The sequence below is a fragment of the Spermophilus citellus genome (genome assembly GCF_964194105.1).
Source record: "Spermophilus citellus genome assembly, chromosome: 5".
NCBI lineage: Eukaryota > Metazoa > Chordata > Mammalia > Rodentia > Sciuridae > Spermophilus > Spermophilus citellus.
The window spans coordinates 117807334-117826603 of record NC_138186.1 but is presented as its reverse complement, the minus strand read 5'-3'; the positions used below and the strand labels follow the sequence as shown (position 1 = coordinate 117826603).

The 19270-nt window shown below is 40.7% G+C and overlaps 1 protein-coding gene across 1 annotated transcript in view; it reads left to right on the top strand.

Annotated features, from left to right (window-relative positions):
* Nucleotides 1-19270, top strand: part of SLC22A16 (solute carrier family 22 member 16) — a gene marked incomplete at its 5' end in the record, with an annotated part of 55426 nt that overhangs the window by 33849 nt on the left and 2307 nt on the right. The window contains 4 exons of the mRNA XM_081295009.1: nucleotides 3091-3388; nucleotides 8075-8202; nucleotides 11017-11135; nucleotides 15045-15135. Coding sequence (XP_081151135.1) covers nucleotides 3091-3388; nucleotides 8075-8202; nucleotides 11017-11135; nucleotides 15045-15135 — 636 coding nt within the window. The remainder of the gene's footprint in view (nucleotides 1-3090; nucleotides 3389-8074; nucleotides 8203-11016; nucleotides 11136-15044; nucleotides 15136-19270) is intronic.

Sequence of the window (19270 nt, the reverse complement as noted above, 5' to 3'; positions counted from 1 at the left end):
ATGTGATTCTGCAATCTGTATTTTGTGTAAAACTGGGAGTTCATAACCCACTTGAATCTAATGTATGAAATATGATATGTCAAGAGCTTTGTAATGTTGTGAACAACCAATAAAAAAAAAAGGTGGAATATCTGGAGAATGGAGAGGGGGTGAGGGACACGGGCATGAGCTACCTAAGGCAAGACTTGGTAGGATGGTAAAGATTTTGCTCTATCTCTTAAAGGCAATGGGAATCCACTGAGGGGGTGAAAATGGGGGTGAAGTTGTCATCCTAGCTTCTTTGGGGAGATAGAGTCAGAGTAAATGTGAGGAATAGTGTTGTCGGTGGAGGTGATGGTACGAATGGATTCAAGGAGTACCTTGAAATTATTTAGACACTTGTGTGTGGATCATGTGAATCCAGTGACAGAAGCAACCAGGAAGGAAGTAGGAATAGACTCCTGAGAAATAGTTATTATTGAAAAACCCGATGGAGACTGATGTCACAGCTTAATTTAGCTGGGTGATTTGTAGTATTTGCAGCGATCACAACCTTTGTTTGCTGTTACAGCAGCAAACACTTACCAAGCAACTTCTAGGTTCTTGGATACAGGGGGCCTGATGATCAAGGTTTATTCTCTGAGTCTTGTCATTACAAGGTTGTGTGGGGAAATTAAAGTTGTCCTGAAAGTATTCAACTGGCCATTGATATAGTAGTTCCCAGGAAGAACGTGCCTGCCTCCTAGTAATTCAGTTCTCTGTCATCATAGGAACTTCCCTGTGGGACTGAGCTCAGGTGAACACGCAGCTCTAACTAGGCATGCGTAAGAAAAAGTCTTCAGAAGCAATGTGTCACGATGGGCAAAAGTGCGACTTATGCAGTCGAGGGGGAGAAATAAAGAATGTCTACGGGCTTCTACCTTTTATTCACCCAAATCACTCAATACAATTTCACTCTATATGTTCTTAATCAAGAAAATAGTATTTTAATGCTAAGCACTGCAATAGACACACTCAAGCCACAGCAAACACTTCTAGATTAATTCTAAACACTGTAAACAATCTTAAACATGACAGGCTCATATATTCCCTCTGCATGCTAAGCTCAAGTGCAAGGTCTAAAGTCTCAAGCCTTAGGCTCTAAGTCTGGCAGATGCACACTCACACAGACCTCAGTGGTCAGATCAGGGACCAAGGTAGGCTTCTCCTGGGGTGGAGCTGACGGCCGGTTGAAGAGAGGGTCATAGGGAGAAGTTGCAGTTCTCATCAGGGCCAAGATGTAGCTGTAGAGTTTGAGAGCTGTGAGGAAGATGCAGAGGATCAGGCAAATGTTTAGAAGAGTTGGGATGTTAGTCCAAGTCCTCATCAGGCTCTCCGGCATGAGCGCATGAGTGTCGACTGGCTGAATGTCTGTTCATCTGCTCCATCATTTATACTAAATTTTGAGGCTTCTGACCACTCTTTCAATCCCTATCAGCTGCAACTGGATTTCTCAGTGACATCATTTGCCCTGGGGTTAAAGCATCTGGTCTGGTGGTCCCCACCCTGATTTTCTGGCCTCTTTCCCTTATCTGAGGAGGGCAACTTGACAGAGACTTCACTCTGAGCTTGTCAGGGTGGGGAGAAGTGATCTGATTATGTCAGGGCTATGCCTGATGATCATATTGGAGCTCTCCGTATGCTATGCCTGGTGCGACTGCAGGTTTCACAGTGGAGTTTTAAAACTGGAGTTGCTTAGGCTAAGGCCTAAGGCCATCCTTACACAATGGCAAAACTGCCTGAACCTACGCCCAAACCTTGAACAATTCTGGATCTGGCAGAGAGAGACGAGTTAACATGGTTTCTCTTCAAAAGTAAATACTTGTGAAGATAATGACATAATGAGTCTTCAAAAAAGTGTGATTCAAGTATCAGAGGATTAAAGGAGGTCTTTGGGCACATCAATGGTACTCTAGGATAATTTTGCAAAAAACAGAAGACAAAACAAAACAAAAAAACCCTGTGATTTGTGCAGTGAAAGTCAAATGTGAAATGATTTTGTAGGAAAAATTTCAATCCCTTTAACCTTGCCTTCCCCCAAATACCTATTTTTGATTTGTTCTTTGTTTATCCCAAGAGGGATCAGATATGGTTATTATAATTGAAATTGTACTAAAGATCTATCTATCTATCTATCTATCTATCTATCTATCTATCTATCTAGGATTGAACTCAGGGGCACTTAACTACTGAACCACATCCCCAGCTCCCCCTCCTTTAAAAAAAAAACCAGATACAACATTTTTATACCTTTATTTTATTTATTCATTTTTATGTGGTGCTGAGGATTAAACCCAGTGCCTTGCATAAGCTAGATAAGCACTCTACCACTAAGCCACAACCACAGCACCCCCCCCACTTTTAAAAATATTTTATTTTGAGACAAAAATCTTGCTAAATTGCTGAGGCTGGCTTTGAACCTGTGATCCTCCTGTCTCAGCTTCCCAAGGTGCTGGGATTATAGGCATGCATCTGGCATGATAGGCATTTTTTAAAAAATAATTTTAGTTGTAAATGGACACAATGCCTTTATTTTATTCATTTATTTTTTTTATGTGGTACCAAGGATCGAACCCAGTGCCTCTCACGTGCTAGGCAAGCACTCTACCACCCAGCTATAGCCCCAACCCAATAAGCATATTTTTAAACTACAAATTTCCCCCTTGTTTTTTTTTTTGTTGTTGTTGTTGAGGTAAAATACACATAACATAAAATTTACCATCTTAACCATTTAAAATGTACTGTTTAGTGATATTAAATAAACAGATCCACGCATCTCGAAGGAACATTATAATGGACTATTTAAATGAAACAAGAAGCAGTGTTGGCAGTGATATCATGAATACTGTCTGAAGTGTGCCATTTGGGGTAGGAAGGGTGGGGAAAGATAAAAGGAGCCATTTAAAGAAGAAATATGATCAGATTGAATGCCATTTTACAAATGTGAAATGGTTTACAGAAAGCCAATGGCATTTTCTTTCTTACCTAAACGTGATTTGCATAGAGATGGGACCTCTCAGTGGATGGAAATGTGACCTTAACTATGGAACCCCCCCGTTCTTTGTCTTTCAGGCTGCAAGTGGCTATCATGTGGTAGTGTTCACCTATATCATGGAATTCATTGGTATGAAGTTTCGAACGTGTATGTCCATCCATTTACATACCTTCTTTGCAATTGGGATAATAGCAGTGGCTTTGATGAGCCAAATAGTCAAAACCATGTGGATTTACCAAATGATTCTTTCCACTGTGACTGTCCCCTTTATCCTTTGCTGTTGGATGCTCCCAGAGACACCTTTTTGGCTTGTCTCAAAAGGAAAATACAAAGAAGCACAAGTTCTAGTTGACATTATAGCTGAGGGTAATCATGGTACGCCCTGTGACCTGTCAGAACTTTTTTCACTGGATCAAAATGGTCCTGTCAATGATACTTCTGTAGCTAATAATCACAACGTAACAGAGCTGTTTCTTGACTGGAATATTGCATCAAGGATATTTATGCTTTGGATCATTTGGCTTACATGTTCTTTGGGATTCTCCTTTTTCAACATGGATAGATTTAATGTAATAAATGATGAATACTTACGGCTCATCCTAGTGGGTAAGTAATTAAGATATATTTAAATGTGGCAGTAAAGTGAAATTTCTGCCAAGTTTTTTAGTGTGTTTTTATTGTCTTTTTATACCAGGAACAATATTGCTAGATATATTATTATGATATCTTTTAGTATCTCTCTCTCTCTCTCTCTCTCTCTCTCTCTCTCTCTCTCTCTCTCTCTCACACACACACACACACACACACACACACACACATCATTTTGAGGAAAAGGCCAAGAGTTAGAAGAATTAGTTTCTTCCCTTATCTCTTCTCTCCTTGCTTCCTTCCTACCCTAGAATCCTTCCCAGGGATAACTTCTAGAATGTTTGGCTTATACCCTTTCAACTCTCTTTCGATGCATTTTCATATATTTGTGCATATTAATTGTTCTATATTTTAGCATGAATGAAATCATTCACTACATATTGTTCTTTGTAAGTTGCTTTTCTTTTACAATTTAATATGTTTTGGAGGTCTGCAATCTTTTTACCTTCAAATGTCCTTAATTTAAAAATTTTGAGTGGTAAAATAGCTTCAATACAAGCAATTATAATTTATGCTGACACACTTCTTTAACTTTCGGAGCAGGTTAAAGTGGCTTTAGATAGCTTAAACTATAACTTACCGTGTGAACCAATGTGAACTAAACCTAAAAGAAGTGTTAGAAATCTGCATTTGTCCACCTTTCTGAACTCCTGGTAAATTTTGTGTAGGCTGCCTGTATTTCATATTATGCTCAAAAATCTTGCTTTTATATTTTGTACATAGACATCATCCCTTCTTATCAAAGTGTTCAGATGACATGTCTGTTTTTATTTATTATAGCTCAGGAAGAATAATGGGAAAAGTTGTTTTAATAAAAAAAAAAAACCTCTTTTCGGGAGTAAAATAACATATAGAAAGAGCCCATCTTAACTTCAAACATCTTTCATGTATCAGTTTGAGAAATGATGCAGATTTCCTAGAATAGAGCAGCAAATGGTAGGAGAAGCAAGTGGAATGGAGTGTGTATGGGGAAGCTTAGGAAAGCCGGAGGTCTAGATCTTTGTGGTACATTTTGATGGCGTGTAAGTCAGCTTTCTATCACTATAACAAAATACTTGAAATAATCAACTTATAAAGAGAAAATATTTATTCTGGTTCACTGTTTTGAGGTTTTAGTCCTTGATCTGTTGGCTTCATTGCTTTGGGCCTATGACAAAGCATAGCATGGTGGGAGGGTGGAGAAGAACAAAACCACTTACTTCATGGCCAGGAAGCAAATAAGAGAGAGTCAAGGGGCTGGAAACCCACAGTCTTCTTCAAGGGCACACCCCTAACACACCTAACTTTCTCCTAGGAGGCCCTACCTTCTAAAGATTCCAGCACCATGCAGCAACGGGGGATCAAGCCTTTGGGGGACATTTAACCTTGAAGCTATAGCTTGGAGATTTAATTTCTTGGAAATTTAAATTCTCAAGAAACTGATCTGGGTGTGCACTGTGGTACATGCCTGTAGTTCCAGCTCCTTGGGAGGCTGAGGACCATTTGGTTCACAAGTTTTAGACCGTCCTGGACAACGTAGTGAGACCCTGTCTTAAAACAAAACAAAACAAAATTTAACCACCAACTAACTGGAGGATCTCATAAGTGTAGAAATGTTTCCAAAGACAAAATCTACATCTTTTACATTATCTACTGCTTTCAGTTTTTCATATCATTACCCTCTGTGTTAGTACTCTTGCTAACAGGTTCTTATAGTTAATATTTCTCTGCTGTGAATTTTTTTGAACAAGTTTCCATCTTCTGAGATAGATTGGGACTGGTGGAAATTTCAGCTGTGGCTATTCTGCCATTTGCAGGTGATCAGTAGCTTCAAGACATTTTTGGGATTGTGTGGTGATAAGGGCAGTAGAATGGGGCCTAAGTTACACATGATATATCGTAAAATGAAGGAAGTAATGGCACACTGTCCCAATTCCAGAAGAGTTGGGCCTCCTTGTTTGCACCATTTATATCCAGGTATATTCAAGCTAAATACGGATGTAGTATCGGTTAGTATAGAAACACCAAATCAAGAAAACCAGTGTTGTACACTTTAAATGTCTCAAATTGTGGCCCGGATTTGCAAGACTCTAGGAAGTTGATTGATGGCCCTGTACACAGTCCTGTTTGAGGAAAAGCCTGGAGCCAGACATGGAGGGAACTGCACTTGGACATCCAAAGACCTCACTTCCAGACTCCAAGCTGTCATTACTCATGTGGCTTGAATCATTTATTCTTAGTTGTATTGAGAAAGTTCTTTTGAAGCAACTATATTATTTAATCTTGAAAAATGCTTGATAAACTCTTTGAATAGAGTAATGGATGTACATTCTGTCTTGGACTGCAAGTGTAGACATGGCAGCAGGACCTATAATAGGGAGGTATTTCCTCCAGAGTTAGTTTTTCTGTTAATCAAGAGCAGGAGAAACCTTCTTTCAAATGGGGTTCCTAGTGTTAATTCTTGCCTTTTCCTAAGCTATTTTTATTGAGTTGTTTACTCAGAAAAATATGTCTACCCTCCTATGATCTGTTCCAGAAGCTGTGATATATAGAGAGACCTGTCTCTCTTGAGCTTATAACATTACAGAACTGTGAATGACGGCCAATATCTGCATTGGAAAATAGTGAAATATTGAAAATAGTGAAAATTTCCCAAAGGAGATTGCTGGTTTTGCTCAGTGCTGCTGGAAGATCTTCCAGCTTGTCCCCTATTTGGTTCTGGTTGATAGCTATAAGATCTTTTTGTTCTAGATCTAAGAGTCAAACTTTGATTCTACAAGGGAAGGGTTTTTATGTTAGTGAATTTACAGATTTATGAATTCAGCTCCTTTTTTTCTTCTTTTGGAGGAGCTAAAAAGAGGTTCAAGACAAAGTCCCTGTTCTAGGGGATCTGAATTAGATTTAAAAATTGTTATGGGTCAGGTTGATCAGAAAAGATACCAAGTCCCAGTTTTGTCCAAATTGAAGAGTCTGTATTTAGCCAGCTGGCCGGCAACTTCTCCCCACAGGACCCATAACTGTTTCTGCAAGGAACAGCCTTGAGCTTTAACATTTTAGGTTATTTAAAGGAAAAAACCACATCTGAGTTGACGTAGCTGCAAGCAAGCAGGTACAGAAGCTGAACTGGGCAGTTAGCAAGACAATGTGATGTGTACATTGGTATTTCCCATGGAACTTTCCAGGTTGGCATATCAGCAAGCAAGCTTGAGGGGTGGGTCAAAATGACTCTAGTTGAGTGCAAGTTAGAGAATGGTTAGTAACATCTAAACAATCAATCTCTTCCAGGGTACATTGCCCAAGAAAAATGGGAACCAAAGAGAGAACAATTTTACATTGTGTAAGAATTGCTATTTTGTGTTGCCAAGTATGTTCTGCTAGGTAACTATTAATGCATACAGAGTGGGGCTTTCTCATGGGAGAAGCATTTCTTACATGATATGGAGTCTCAGGGTAAAATGGAGTCTGTTTGGTCATTGCCCATATAGCCTGGCTCATAACAAAATGTTTTACTTTAGTCCTACAGTCTATTAAGTAGTTATCACTAGTTAATGTGCCTAACTGATATGGAACTTTCTACATTAGTTTTCTACATTTCTACATTTTTCTACATTTCTACGTTTTTCTATTTTTCTACATTTCAGTTTTGTCAAAAATGAAATGATATCAAATTTTTAAAAAAAATTACAGCTTATTGGGCATATAAAAGGACAGTTCATGAACTGGGAGACCTCAGAACAAGTGGTCAGAAACTCACCTTGCAGCATCATTTGTAAAGCATAAAAGAGGAAGCATCTCAACCTTTTTTTGTGATTGGCTATTAAATACCAACCTTCTCTTTAGGGCAAGCAGAGCTATTTAAGTCTGATTTGTCTTTAGCTGATTGGTTTAATTTTACTGAATCATGCTAACAAGAATTTAAGTAAAGCTGTCCTCTTATGTTTCATTTATGATTGGAGATAGACCAGGGAGATCAGGATGGCTTAAGCTTTGGTGACTTGGTCATGGATGGTTGGCCTTGTCCACCTTAACTGTGGTCTCCATTTTTATGGGTCTTGACCAGTTTCTAAGTTCAAAGTTTTGGATACCCAAATTTCCCCTAGTTCTACCAAGCATAAGAAATCAAAGATCATAAATAATGTTCTCTCTTAGTTTCCTTATTTATGCATTCTCGAGGCCTGTCTGGGGAGAGCTGCTCCTAAGACAGGTGCAAGGGCCCATTATGTAAACTGTAGTGTATTTCACAGGAAAGGTTTGTCCTCACTCCAGTAAAAAAAATGGTAGGGCTCACTGCCTCTCGGGCAGTCTTTAGACAGCATTTTACAGCCCCTAGAAGCATGGAGAGAGATGATCATTCCTTTTGGATTTGGGTTTAAAAGTAGGGTGCCTGTGCAATTAGGCACAAGCCTCATGGAGGGCCCCTTTACTCACTGACAGGTTCATTGGAAATTGCTGCCAGCTCCTTTTTGTCCGTTGTGCTAGACAGAGTGGGGAGAAGAAAAGTTCTAATCTGTTCCCTTCTCTGCACTGTGCTGATCTGCGGTACGTTGATGGTGATCCCCCAGGTGAGTTACTTTTATGTTGTATTTAGGGAATAGCTAGTTATACCATAACAGTTTGACAGGAAGACTTTATGCCACTTACAGTAAGTATGAAGACCAATTAGGATGTATGGATAAAGTACATAGGTAATATTTTAAAACATGTTTTCTTAAAAAAATCATTTCTCTATTGTGTAAGCAATGCATCTTCTTTGTAGAAAAGTTAAGAAAAAAGTGTAAGAGAGAGAGAGAGAGAGAGAGAGAGAGAGAGAGAGAGAGAGAGAGAGAAGAGACAGAGACCATAATTCTACTTCCTAAAAATGGTCTTGTTGTATTTTGTAAACACAGTAATCTTGTGTGAGGGAAATTGGTCACACCTTCCAGTGATTATCGTCTTACTGAACATTCACTCATTCATGGATTCATTCAACAAGGATATATCCACATCTGTTATGTGCCAGGTGTTGAAGACACACCGAGCATCAAGTTTCTATAAGCGTAAGGAAGAAAAACAAAGCAGGATAAGGAAGGGAGATGACTTTGGTATGTGGGTGGAGGGTATGAACTAGAAAGAGTGGGCTTTGCTTGTGTACTGTTTCATTTTGTGTGGTCAAAGATGATGCGCCTCTCAGAGAAGGAGACAGCATCAGAATATGGATGAGGGAGGGAGCCATGGGGCATCTGAAGTCATGAGTCAAATATTCAGTTTGTTTCAACTTAGATACTTGCTTTTCCTTACTGTTGATTATTAGTTTCTGGACCTAGTATACATAAATCCCCCAAGGGGCTTTTTTTAAATGCAGTTTCTTAGAAACATTATAGTGAATACTGAAGAGACTTTTCCATTCCTACATTTTGGCAAACTATACCACCCAGAACAACGGAAGTACTTTCTCTCTTCCGGAGAAAAAAATGTTAGCAGAGGCTGTGTTTTAATTTTCAATTTGAAAAATATAGTTTATACTTTAAAATATCCTATGTGATTTTCTCCAGGGACTGTATAGTTATTAAGCAACAGTGGATCAATGTTTAGAGCAAAACATTTTAAGTTTTGCAGATTGTTCAAAATTTAATTTATGCTCATAAGTGGCGTTATTTTACAGTCACACTTCACTTAAGTATCAAGGGTTGGTGAACCAAATGTGTTATGTCACTGAAATTTCCAGGTGATCCATATAAAACTAGTATGTATAAAACTACTCAGGACTCGGACTCTGTCAATTTGACATACTCGGCCAATTTGAAAGGACTGCATCCATTCCTTTATTAGTTTACAAAAGAAAGGGGTGTGTGTGGGGGGGTGTCTTATGAAGGGAGAGGAGTAGAGTAGGGGAAAGGGGAGAGAGAAAGGGGAAACACTTGGGAAGATGTTGGCCATTAATGCAGTTTCTTAGAACATTGTAGTGAATATGAATACTGAAGCGACTTTTCTGTCCCTACATTTTGGCAAACTACACCACCTGGAACACCGGAAGTACTTTCTCTCTTCTGGAAAAAAAATTGTCATGTTGTGTGTGTGTATGAATATACAACAGTGAATTTCACCATTATGTACAACTATAATGCACCAATAAGAAATACAGATAAACAAAATCACAGTTAAAAAACAAGACAGACAGGTAGTTTGCAGTTATATTAATTGACTCAACGTCAGCTGTCTTTGAGATTTAGGGGAACCCCAGAACCTTCACATTTCACAGTAATGGGGAAGACAGGAGAATGGCTGATAGAGACTTCTATTCTATTCCATTCTATTCTAAAAATAGAGCACTAACTTACAGCCAAAAGTCTCTCTTCTCTAATGATAATGTCAACAATATACAAATTTGTGTTGTTTTTTTAAAATCACAGTAATTGGTACTGGGGGTGTAGCTCAGTGATAAAGCACTTGCCTACCATGTATGAGGCCCTAGCTTTGATCCTCAGTACTGCAAACAACAAACAGCTCAACAAAACAACAGCAACAAGCACACACTAATTCATGCAACAAATATTGTCTGCAGTAGGAAATAAGGGGATGGGCTTAGTAGAGGCACCCCAATGTCTTAGTAACTTAACAGACATTTATTTCTTGCTCATAGAATGTTCTTGTGGGTGGAGCTGGTTGGCTGCAGTGAGGGTGGTGAGGGGGTGTCTGGCCCGGTGGAGTTACCCAGGGCTGCAGGCTGACCGAACACTATCTTCTTAACCCATGAACCCCAAGGTCAGGGTTTGTGCATCCAGCTGGCAGATGTGGGAGGAGAGAGAAAATTTCAGAATATGGAAGTTCTTTATTTGTCACTGCTGGAAGTGAGAGAGAGCAGAAACTGAATTGGAGAAACTGTGAGGTTTTGAGGTTGAGGAAAGTATCTGCAGAAAAAACACCACCAACAACAAAACAAACAAACAAACACTCTATTGTTAGTTATGACTTTCAAATTATTTTCTGAATATAATTTACAAGTCAGGGATTACTGCCATCACGGGCACATTTGTTTTATGGCTCCTTGTTTCACACTTGCTGGGTCTATTCCAGAAGGAGCGGATCAATTCCTGGTGAAAGTCTCTTCCCAAAGTCCTCTCCCCAGTGGGCTTTTCTTATTCCACAGTTCAAACCCTTTGGGTGGGTGGGAGATACAAGAAAATTTCCCCTTAAATTTCATGAAGATGGAAAGCTTCTGTAGACCATGAGTAGTTTGCAAACTAAGCTCGAACATAGAAATAAAAGTCTTCATTGTTCTGAAAAATACTGAAGGAATTAGAAAGTTTTAAATAACAACTTTAATGACTTTATATTTTCCTTTAAAAATATTACTTATATGGTCTATTTTACTGTTTTCCTCCCACCCCCTTCCCCAGAAAAGCCAGGATGCCACTATCTGGAAATTAGTGATAGTTATTATCGGGAAACTTGCAATAGGGTCAGCTTTTGACCTCATTTACATTTATACAGCAGAGCTGTATCCAACCTTTATAAGGTAAGGGTTAATATTTTTTCCTGCTGTTTTCTTGTTATTGTCACTTTCATGTCAGTATATTATATTTGACCTCTAAATACAAATACTTTCTTCCCATAGAAGTTATCTGGATCTTGGAGATATGGGAAAATGGACTAATGATGCTGATTCTGAGTCTGAGGCTTTCTTTCTATCTCCTTAGCAAGGATATTAAAGAAATGATTTTGAAATAACACCCTATTATCCTAACACCATTTAAAATCTCAAATACAATAGACTTCCACTGGCTTTTTGTATGATTCAAGGCTAATTTTCTCAGAAGGTGTCTTTTAATGCTCTGATGTCACCTATATGCATTTCCTAGGGCTGCTGTTATAAAAGAGCACAGATTGGGTGGCTTAAACAACAGAAATTTTGCCAGCTGAGTTGGTGCACATCTGTAATCCCAGTGGCTTGGAACTACAGCCTCAGCAATTTAGTGAGGCCCTAAGCAACTTGGTGGGACTCTATCTCAAACTGAAAAACAAAAAGGGGTGGGCATGTAACTCAGTGGTAGAGTGCCTCTGGTGGGGGGCGGGGACGGGAACTCACAGTTTTGGAGGCTAGAAGTCCCAAATCAAAGGGTCAATAGGTTTGGTTTCTCAGGAGGCCTCTCTCTTTGGCTTGCAGATGGAGTCTTCAGGCTGTGCCCTTTTAGGTCTGTGTGCATCCCTGGTGTTCCTCCTGATGAGGACACAAGTCCTATTGGATTAGGGTCTTTCATTAATAGCCTCATTTTAACTAAATGACCTCTTTAAAGACTATATCTTCAAATGCTGTTCCATTTTAAGATATTGGGGGTAGGGACTTCAACACCCACATTTTGAGGGCACACAATTAAGCCCATAACATCTGTAGTCATTAATTCCCTGAGAAGCTCACCTCATCCAGAGGTCCCAGAGCTAGAAGCTCCTCAGAATCCCTGAGGCATATGGTACATAATAATAGTCTTCCTTCCCCCGACAGACCTGGTGGGTCACTCTAAGAACGAGAGTCAGGATTTGTAACATGTGATTCTGAGTTGTCACCTGCCATCTTTGGGAATGTCTAATGTGAATCTCACTGATCTGGGAGCTTCAAGCTTTTTAAAAGCCTTTTCAAACACATTTCACTTGAAAATCCTTTATGTGGTGAAGAGGACAGAAGTATTTTGGAAACTCTGTTAGGAGATCTGGAGTTTCCCTTTCTCCTTCTCACCGCAGCAGAACTTCCAGGCCCAGAAGAGCATCCTTTGAAACTGCATTTCTCTCTGCAGCTCCTCATGTGTGGACAATATTGCTGGAACCAGGGAGATCAAGCACTCAGTACAAGATGCACTGCTGTGACCCCATGAATAATAGGGGTTCTTTTTCCTGTGTTATGTCCAACTTTTTAGCTCTTTGTTTACAAAATGACCTTATATTTTAAAGTTTAAATAGTGATTAGTGTCACACTAGTGCCACAAATGTTTTGTGTCCCAGATTTCCCTCTGTGAAGTTCTATAATAGTTTCCTCTTGACAGCCTCCTTCCCCAAATCCTCCAAGTTGTCCTTTCCTACTACCTACTTAATCCAATAGCAGTTCTTATTCTCTAAGGAGAAAAATTTTTAGTTAGTGAGGCTGAATAATTTCTTAGCCTATGAAAGAGCCAAACTTGATGGCAACAAATAAATAGGAACCTGGTATCAAGCTTTTTGCACAAGAGCTGTTTTTTTTTTTTTTTTGTACTGGGGATTGAACTTTGGGGCACTCAACCATGGAGCCAAATCCCTAGTCCTATTTTGTATTTTTTTTTTTTTTTAGAGACAGGATCTCACTGAGTTGCTTAGCACCTTGCCATTGCTGAGGCTGACTTTGAACTCATGATCCTCCTGCCTCAGCCCCCTGAGTTGCTGGGAATACAGGTGTGTGCCACCTCACCCAGCAAGAGCTGGTTTTTAAATACCTAATTGCTCATCTAGTGGTGTACACCATTTAAGGAGTCTGTTATTTGTTATCTATTACAGATGTGAAAGGCAAATAACTTTCTGTAGAGATAAGTCCATGTAATACCAGCCCATAGTTGTTTCTTCTTGTCTCTATAAACAGGATGGATATAGGGCTGGGAAAATCCATTAGTCAAGTGAAAGCTTAAGACTTTTTCTAGGAATTAGCCATGCCCCCACACCTGCCTGGGCAGAGTAGCCCTGTGCCTCAAGGATGGGTAAATACTTTTGTGTGGACTATAGATAGATAGATGGCTAGCTGCCTGTATAGACAGGTAAGATAGGCAGGGAGGGAGGTAGATAGATAGATGGATAGATAGATGGATGGATAGATATATGGATGAAGACAGAAGAAATCTAAGAAAAATGTTCCAGATTAGTGTGTACCCAGGAATATAAAATAGCAGAACTGATGATATCTGCCCATGTCATTGTCAGCCCAATTGTCTGAGGGTACAAGTGGATTTTTCTCTTTTCCCTATTTCTCCTCCTGGTCACCCAGAGTCCTTAGAAAGGTCAGTAGTCTAATAATAAATATATCTTCCTTAATCACCAAAACAGTTCTGTTGAGATTATTGCAGATTGTTATCTGAGTCTCTGATAGAATTAGGGTCTTGGCCAAAGGCACGTGGTTAGTCAGTGTCAGATCAGAATTCAGATCCACATGTTTTGGCCCTTTCTGTCATTCAGTGAAATACACACATATTTTCATGGAGTCAGTGCTTAACACCAGCAAGAGATGAGTTACTAGGAGTAGAACTTTAGAAGTAGAAGAGGTATTTTGGATGAGGGGTTTTTGGACTCATACTGTGAAAGTGGCAGCCTTGTGTAAATGTACACTAGCAGACAGCACTTAAAGTGTGACAACAGGGGAGACTAGATTAGCACGACAGTGTGGGAAGTTGTGTATTGGCTAATTCAGGCTGTGGCTCTGGGATCCCTTGTTAATACCCAGGCAAGAAACATCCTGTAAATCAGGACAAATAGCTTTACCATAGCTGGTGGGACCCTGCTGGGCTCTTAGGTGGATTTGTGCTCAGTCTGGAGAAGCTGCAGGTTTCTCAATGCCTGGGACATATTAGATTTAACACATAGATGCTGAATCCATCAATGTATGTTGTATGCAAAAAGGTGGCAACCCAACCAAACAATGTCAATGTGCATTGTAATTATGGATATGATGGAATTTTAAGGACATTTTTGTTTGTTTGGTGTTTGGTTCTTGATTTATAATCACAGATATATGTCTTCAAAAAATCCAACATACAAATATTTAACAAAGTCTATGGTTTTCCTGGACAACATAGTGACATTGCATAGAAAACTTTACAACATGTAACTTCTTTCTCAAAAGAATGTCATACATTTTATCAGTTTCCTATAAATGTATTTGACCCAGAAAAAAAATGAAGCCCCATTTACAGAGTTGCATACAAATAGCAGTCTTCCCTTACTAACAAGCATACTTGAAGTAGTCTTCAATAACCTTTAAAGAAAAATACATGAAGACATTGGCTGACTTTTAAAAAATTGACATAGTGCACAAATGTGCAAATATTTTGTTCTTTCAACATCCCACTCCCAACCCTAAAGAAATTCCTGGTCTGGGAGACTCAGCTTATCCTCAATGTTAAGTTGGATCAGGAGGCACTTGGCTTCACCTACCTACTGAAAGAAAAATGGTTTACACCCCCCCACACACACCTTTTTGTCTGGAATTATCTCTGCATGCTTGTATACACCACTGTTCCACACGCTGTAGATATAAATCATGGGCGATTCTTGAAAAATTAACATTAGTTCTGCCATTAAATTTGATCATTCGTCCTCGTTCTGGGAGGGCAGAAAGGGGGCGCTAGAGAGTAGCTCCAATCACCCTCTGCAGGCTCCTGTTCTTGCTGCTGTCTTACCCTCTTGGTGTTTCCAGGTCGACGGCGGTGGGCAGTAGCAGCATGGCGGGCCGCCTGGTAAGCATCGTGTCTCCGCTCACCAAGGAAATCGCCAAAACTTGGATCGTCGTACCACAGGTCTTCATCAGTTCATAGAACTTACTGGGCTATCAGAGAGGCAGGGTAGCCAACTGCCTTCTCTATATTTATTTGTTGGAGGCCAATTTGCCATTTAATAGAGGGGGGTTAGAGAAAAAAAAGGCGCTCACCAGTCAGCAGGTGGGGCGAAGGCAACTGTTTTATCCCCCCCCTCGCCCCTTGCCTTCCATCACTGCTGAGTTCATTTTGATCCTAGCTGCCAGAAAGGGGCCTCTCCCACCCTTAGCACACCCCTTCCATGCCTCTGCCTAAATAGCTGCTCCCAAAGACAATTCTCATTTCTCCCACCTCCCTGGCCAAACTGCCCCTTATCTTCCTACTGTCCTCCTTCTAAGAAGTCCCCTCGGATCCCATGACCCAGCCTCTTCATTCCCCTGCGCGTCTGTGCAGCATGCATCTCTTTCAAGGGACAACACAATCTGGCTTTATTATTTGCATGTTTCTTTGTCTCCTCTGTGGAGCTGCTGTGGAGTAGGACATGCCCTCATTTTGTGTGGCATTCACACTCTTGTTTCCTTAGTATCTTAAATCAGTCAGGTTGGTCTTTTGAAATTTGCTTTGTCCTAAACAATAGCATCAGTGAATTTGTGAGTGTCATGCTAGTTATATATTTTTGTAAAATACACTATCATAACCTCACAGAGAAGGAAACAAAGCATTTGGTCCTGGCTTGAGTGGTCTTGTTCCACATGAGTGGCATGCAAATTGCTCTTGGAAATCACTGTCCTAGCAGAGTGGCCAGTAGCAGGTGCTTAACAAAGTCTACTTCTTTGTGGCATTAGGGCCCCAGTCTCTTTCACAGGCTGACTCAAGTTGAGAACATTATTGGTCTGTGTAGCTTGTCTCGCTCTCTAGCCATCTTGGCAGCAGCTCCTGATTGGAGGCCATCCTGTGCCTGAGACAGGAAGAGGGTTGTGGTCACCAAAAAGATGGAGAAGTTGTCAGTCAGTATACTCTAGGCTCTAACTTGTTATGAAAGGAAGAAAGTACATGTTAGTGTTCAAAATAGACTCTGCAGAAAATCAGATGAGGCAAAATGAAATTGGTCATCCTTGCTAGTAACTGCCCAGCCTTTGAGGATGTTCGGAATAGACTACTATTTGCCGTTTTGGCCAGAGCTGGTGTCCATCATGACAATGGCAATGATATCGAATTGGGCACAGTGTGCAGAAAATACTATGGAGTATATACCCTGGCTGCTACTAAACCAGTTGATTTATTTTATTTATTAGAAGTAGGCTGGAGCAGACTGGAGAAAAAGAAAGCCATGCAATATTTTTCTCCAATCAGACTTTCTAAGGCTTGTTTTAAAAAGGTGTGTGTTGGGGTAAGGGGGCAGGGAGTGGGGGTGAGGGAGTAATATGGGCTGTCTGGTCTATACAGCAAGTATTTGGGGCAAGTCTATCACCCTTTTTAGGGCATGGGGTTTTCTAGAAGCATCTTTCTTGTGCTCTAGAACTTTGTGTTTCTCATAAAAAATTAAAAAAGGCTACAAATGGACGGATGTTCTTTAAAACAAGAAACTGACACTCACTAAAAGAAAACAGATGTACCCATAAAAAGCAAACTGCTATAAATTGACTAAAATCATTTTTTTTTCTTTTTTGTGGTGCTGGGGATCAAACGCAGGGCCTTGTGCAAAGCCAAATTTAAAAACAAAACAAAACATGTTTTAAAGGGTATCTGTAAGGGCCCACTAAGCTCTATGGAGTGAAAAGAGATCATTTGTTTTATTTAACAGATACTTCAATAGGCTCTATTTTAAGTGCTTTGCAGAAATTAGTTTTCATGTAATGCAGACACTATTGCTTCCCCAACTTACGGATGAGGAGACAGATGTACAGAAAGTAATTATTAGCCCAAGATCTTGCAACTTAAAGATGACAGAGCTCCTTTTACACCAGATTAAGCAGATAAAGAAGCTGGACAGTGCTGTAGGGAATGCAGAGCAGTCAGCTCCTCCTCTCTGCCCACAGTGGTCCAGGCCCCGTCTCCAGGACAACCTCTAGCCCCAGGGTCTTGCGTATATTTGCAGAAATAGTCTGTGAATGTACTTCCTTTGGATGCAACAGATGTTCCTTGTCGTTTTTAATAAAGAAAAATAAATAAGCAAAGATTAATTTTCCCATATAGTTTGTATGTGAATGCCATAGTACCCAAGGAACCAGTGTTTTCATTTTGAGGGATGGAAACATATTCTAGAATTTTCTATCTTCTTTTTTGAAAAGAAGCCCATGAAAATCACTTGTTCTGATGCTTTCATTATCAACCATTTTTATAATCTAAATGAAAAAAAAAGGTAGACAAGAATTCATTTTTCTGTGTTCATGAACTCATTTGGCAAAGATTTTTAAAAACATATTTTAAAGTGCTGGAGATGGAACCTGGGGCCTCCAGCATGCTAGGCAAGTGCTGTACCATTGAGCTATATCCCCATCCCTGCAAAGATTTTTGAGTGTTGATTTTGAACTAATCCCCTTGCTAGTGCTAAGGAAACCCAGATGAAAGGAACAGCTTCCGTCCTGAGAGACGACTCATTCTGGAGGGGCAGCCAGAGGAGCAAACATCACAAGCCCTGGATAGGACTGGGGTTATGAGACCCAGGAGAGGGCTACTCACCCAGACTAGGTTCAGAGGGCAGCTTTCTGGAGGAGGGAGTCCTTCCTCTGTATCTGGGGACCAGTAAGAGCTGAGTGGGGAAGGAGAGAAGAGAACTCCAGGAAGAAGGCAAGGAACTTCAGGCAGAAAAGCAAAGGCTCCAAGGGGGAGAGAACATGTCTAGCTAGGGCTTGTTGGCAGTATGGCTGACATTCCTTGTGGGGAGTCTGGAGAGATGGGCAAGGATCTGAGGAGGTCAGGATAGAACAAGATACAGGTGGGTTGGAGAGGATAGAATGGGGAAGTCATATTCACAGGCCCTGGTTGACCTGTTAGGTGTGGCACAGAGGGGAGAGTCATTCTGGGGGGCAAAGGGGATCCTAGGAGGAAGAACAGGTTGGAGGAAAGGAAGGTTGGCATCGGGGTGGTGAGGGATGAGTGGGAGGTGGCCACTGGACAGGTAGGATGGATAGAGGAGGTAGTACTCCCCCAGGTCTGGACTCAGAGTGCAGCGGGGCCAGGAGGTGCAGATCTGGGAGACTGAGGAACAGAACCCTAGAGCAATGGCACTAAGGTGTGGTGGAGGGAGGAGGGGTCTTTGCAGAGACTTAGGAGCAGCCAGGGAGATGGATGACCAGGACCCTCAGGGAGAAGAGGAGGTGAAAGAGTCAGGAGAGGACAGTGGCCAGGAAAGAGCAGGACAGGAAACTGTCCCTTGACTGGAGATCTATGCCTAGGAGAGCAGTTTCTGCAGAGGTAAGAGAGGGGGGTCAAGCTGAAGAAGGGCAGCCAGAGAGATTTGAAAATGGGGATCCAGGGAAAGTTGGGGACAGGTGGGTAGGGAGATTCAAGCATCATGTTTTAAAAAAATCAAACATCACAGCAGTAATGATAGAATATTAAAAGTATCTTGCTTTTTAAGGCAAGTTAGCAATAATGATAGCTAGTGTTTATTGGTTACTTATCATAGGGTAGGCACTGTTCTAAGCTTAAAACTATTATTTAATTTCAGCTTCTCAATAGTCCTTTGAGGCAGGTGCCAGCAATTTCCACTGAGTTGAGATGTTAAGTAACTTGCCTGAGGTCACCAGGTAGCAACCCAGGCAGAATGGTTCTGGAGATTATCTGAGCTCAAGACCTTTTTTTTTTTTAATATTTATTTTTTTAAGTTATAGTTGGACGCAATACCTTTATTTATTTATTTTTATGTGGTGCTAAGGATAAAACTCTGGGCCTCACACATGCTAGGCACGCATTCTACCACTAAGCCACACCCCCAGCCCAAGAACTTTTGTTTTTATTGAAGGGAAGTAGCCATCAGAAAGGAAAAGTTCAAGAGTCTGTGAGAAGGAGGGAGACCTTTGGTGGAAGGAGGCAGGGAGAGCTCTGAGGAGTGGGTGAGAGGCCTTGGGGTCTGGCCAAATGAAGGGATCAGCCTGGCTAGGAGGGCTGAGAGGTGGGGGAGGGTGCGGCCTGTTGGGATATTTGGTTTGGGGTTTGGGGAGCT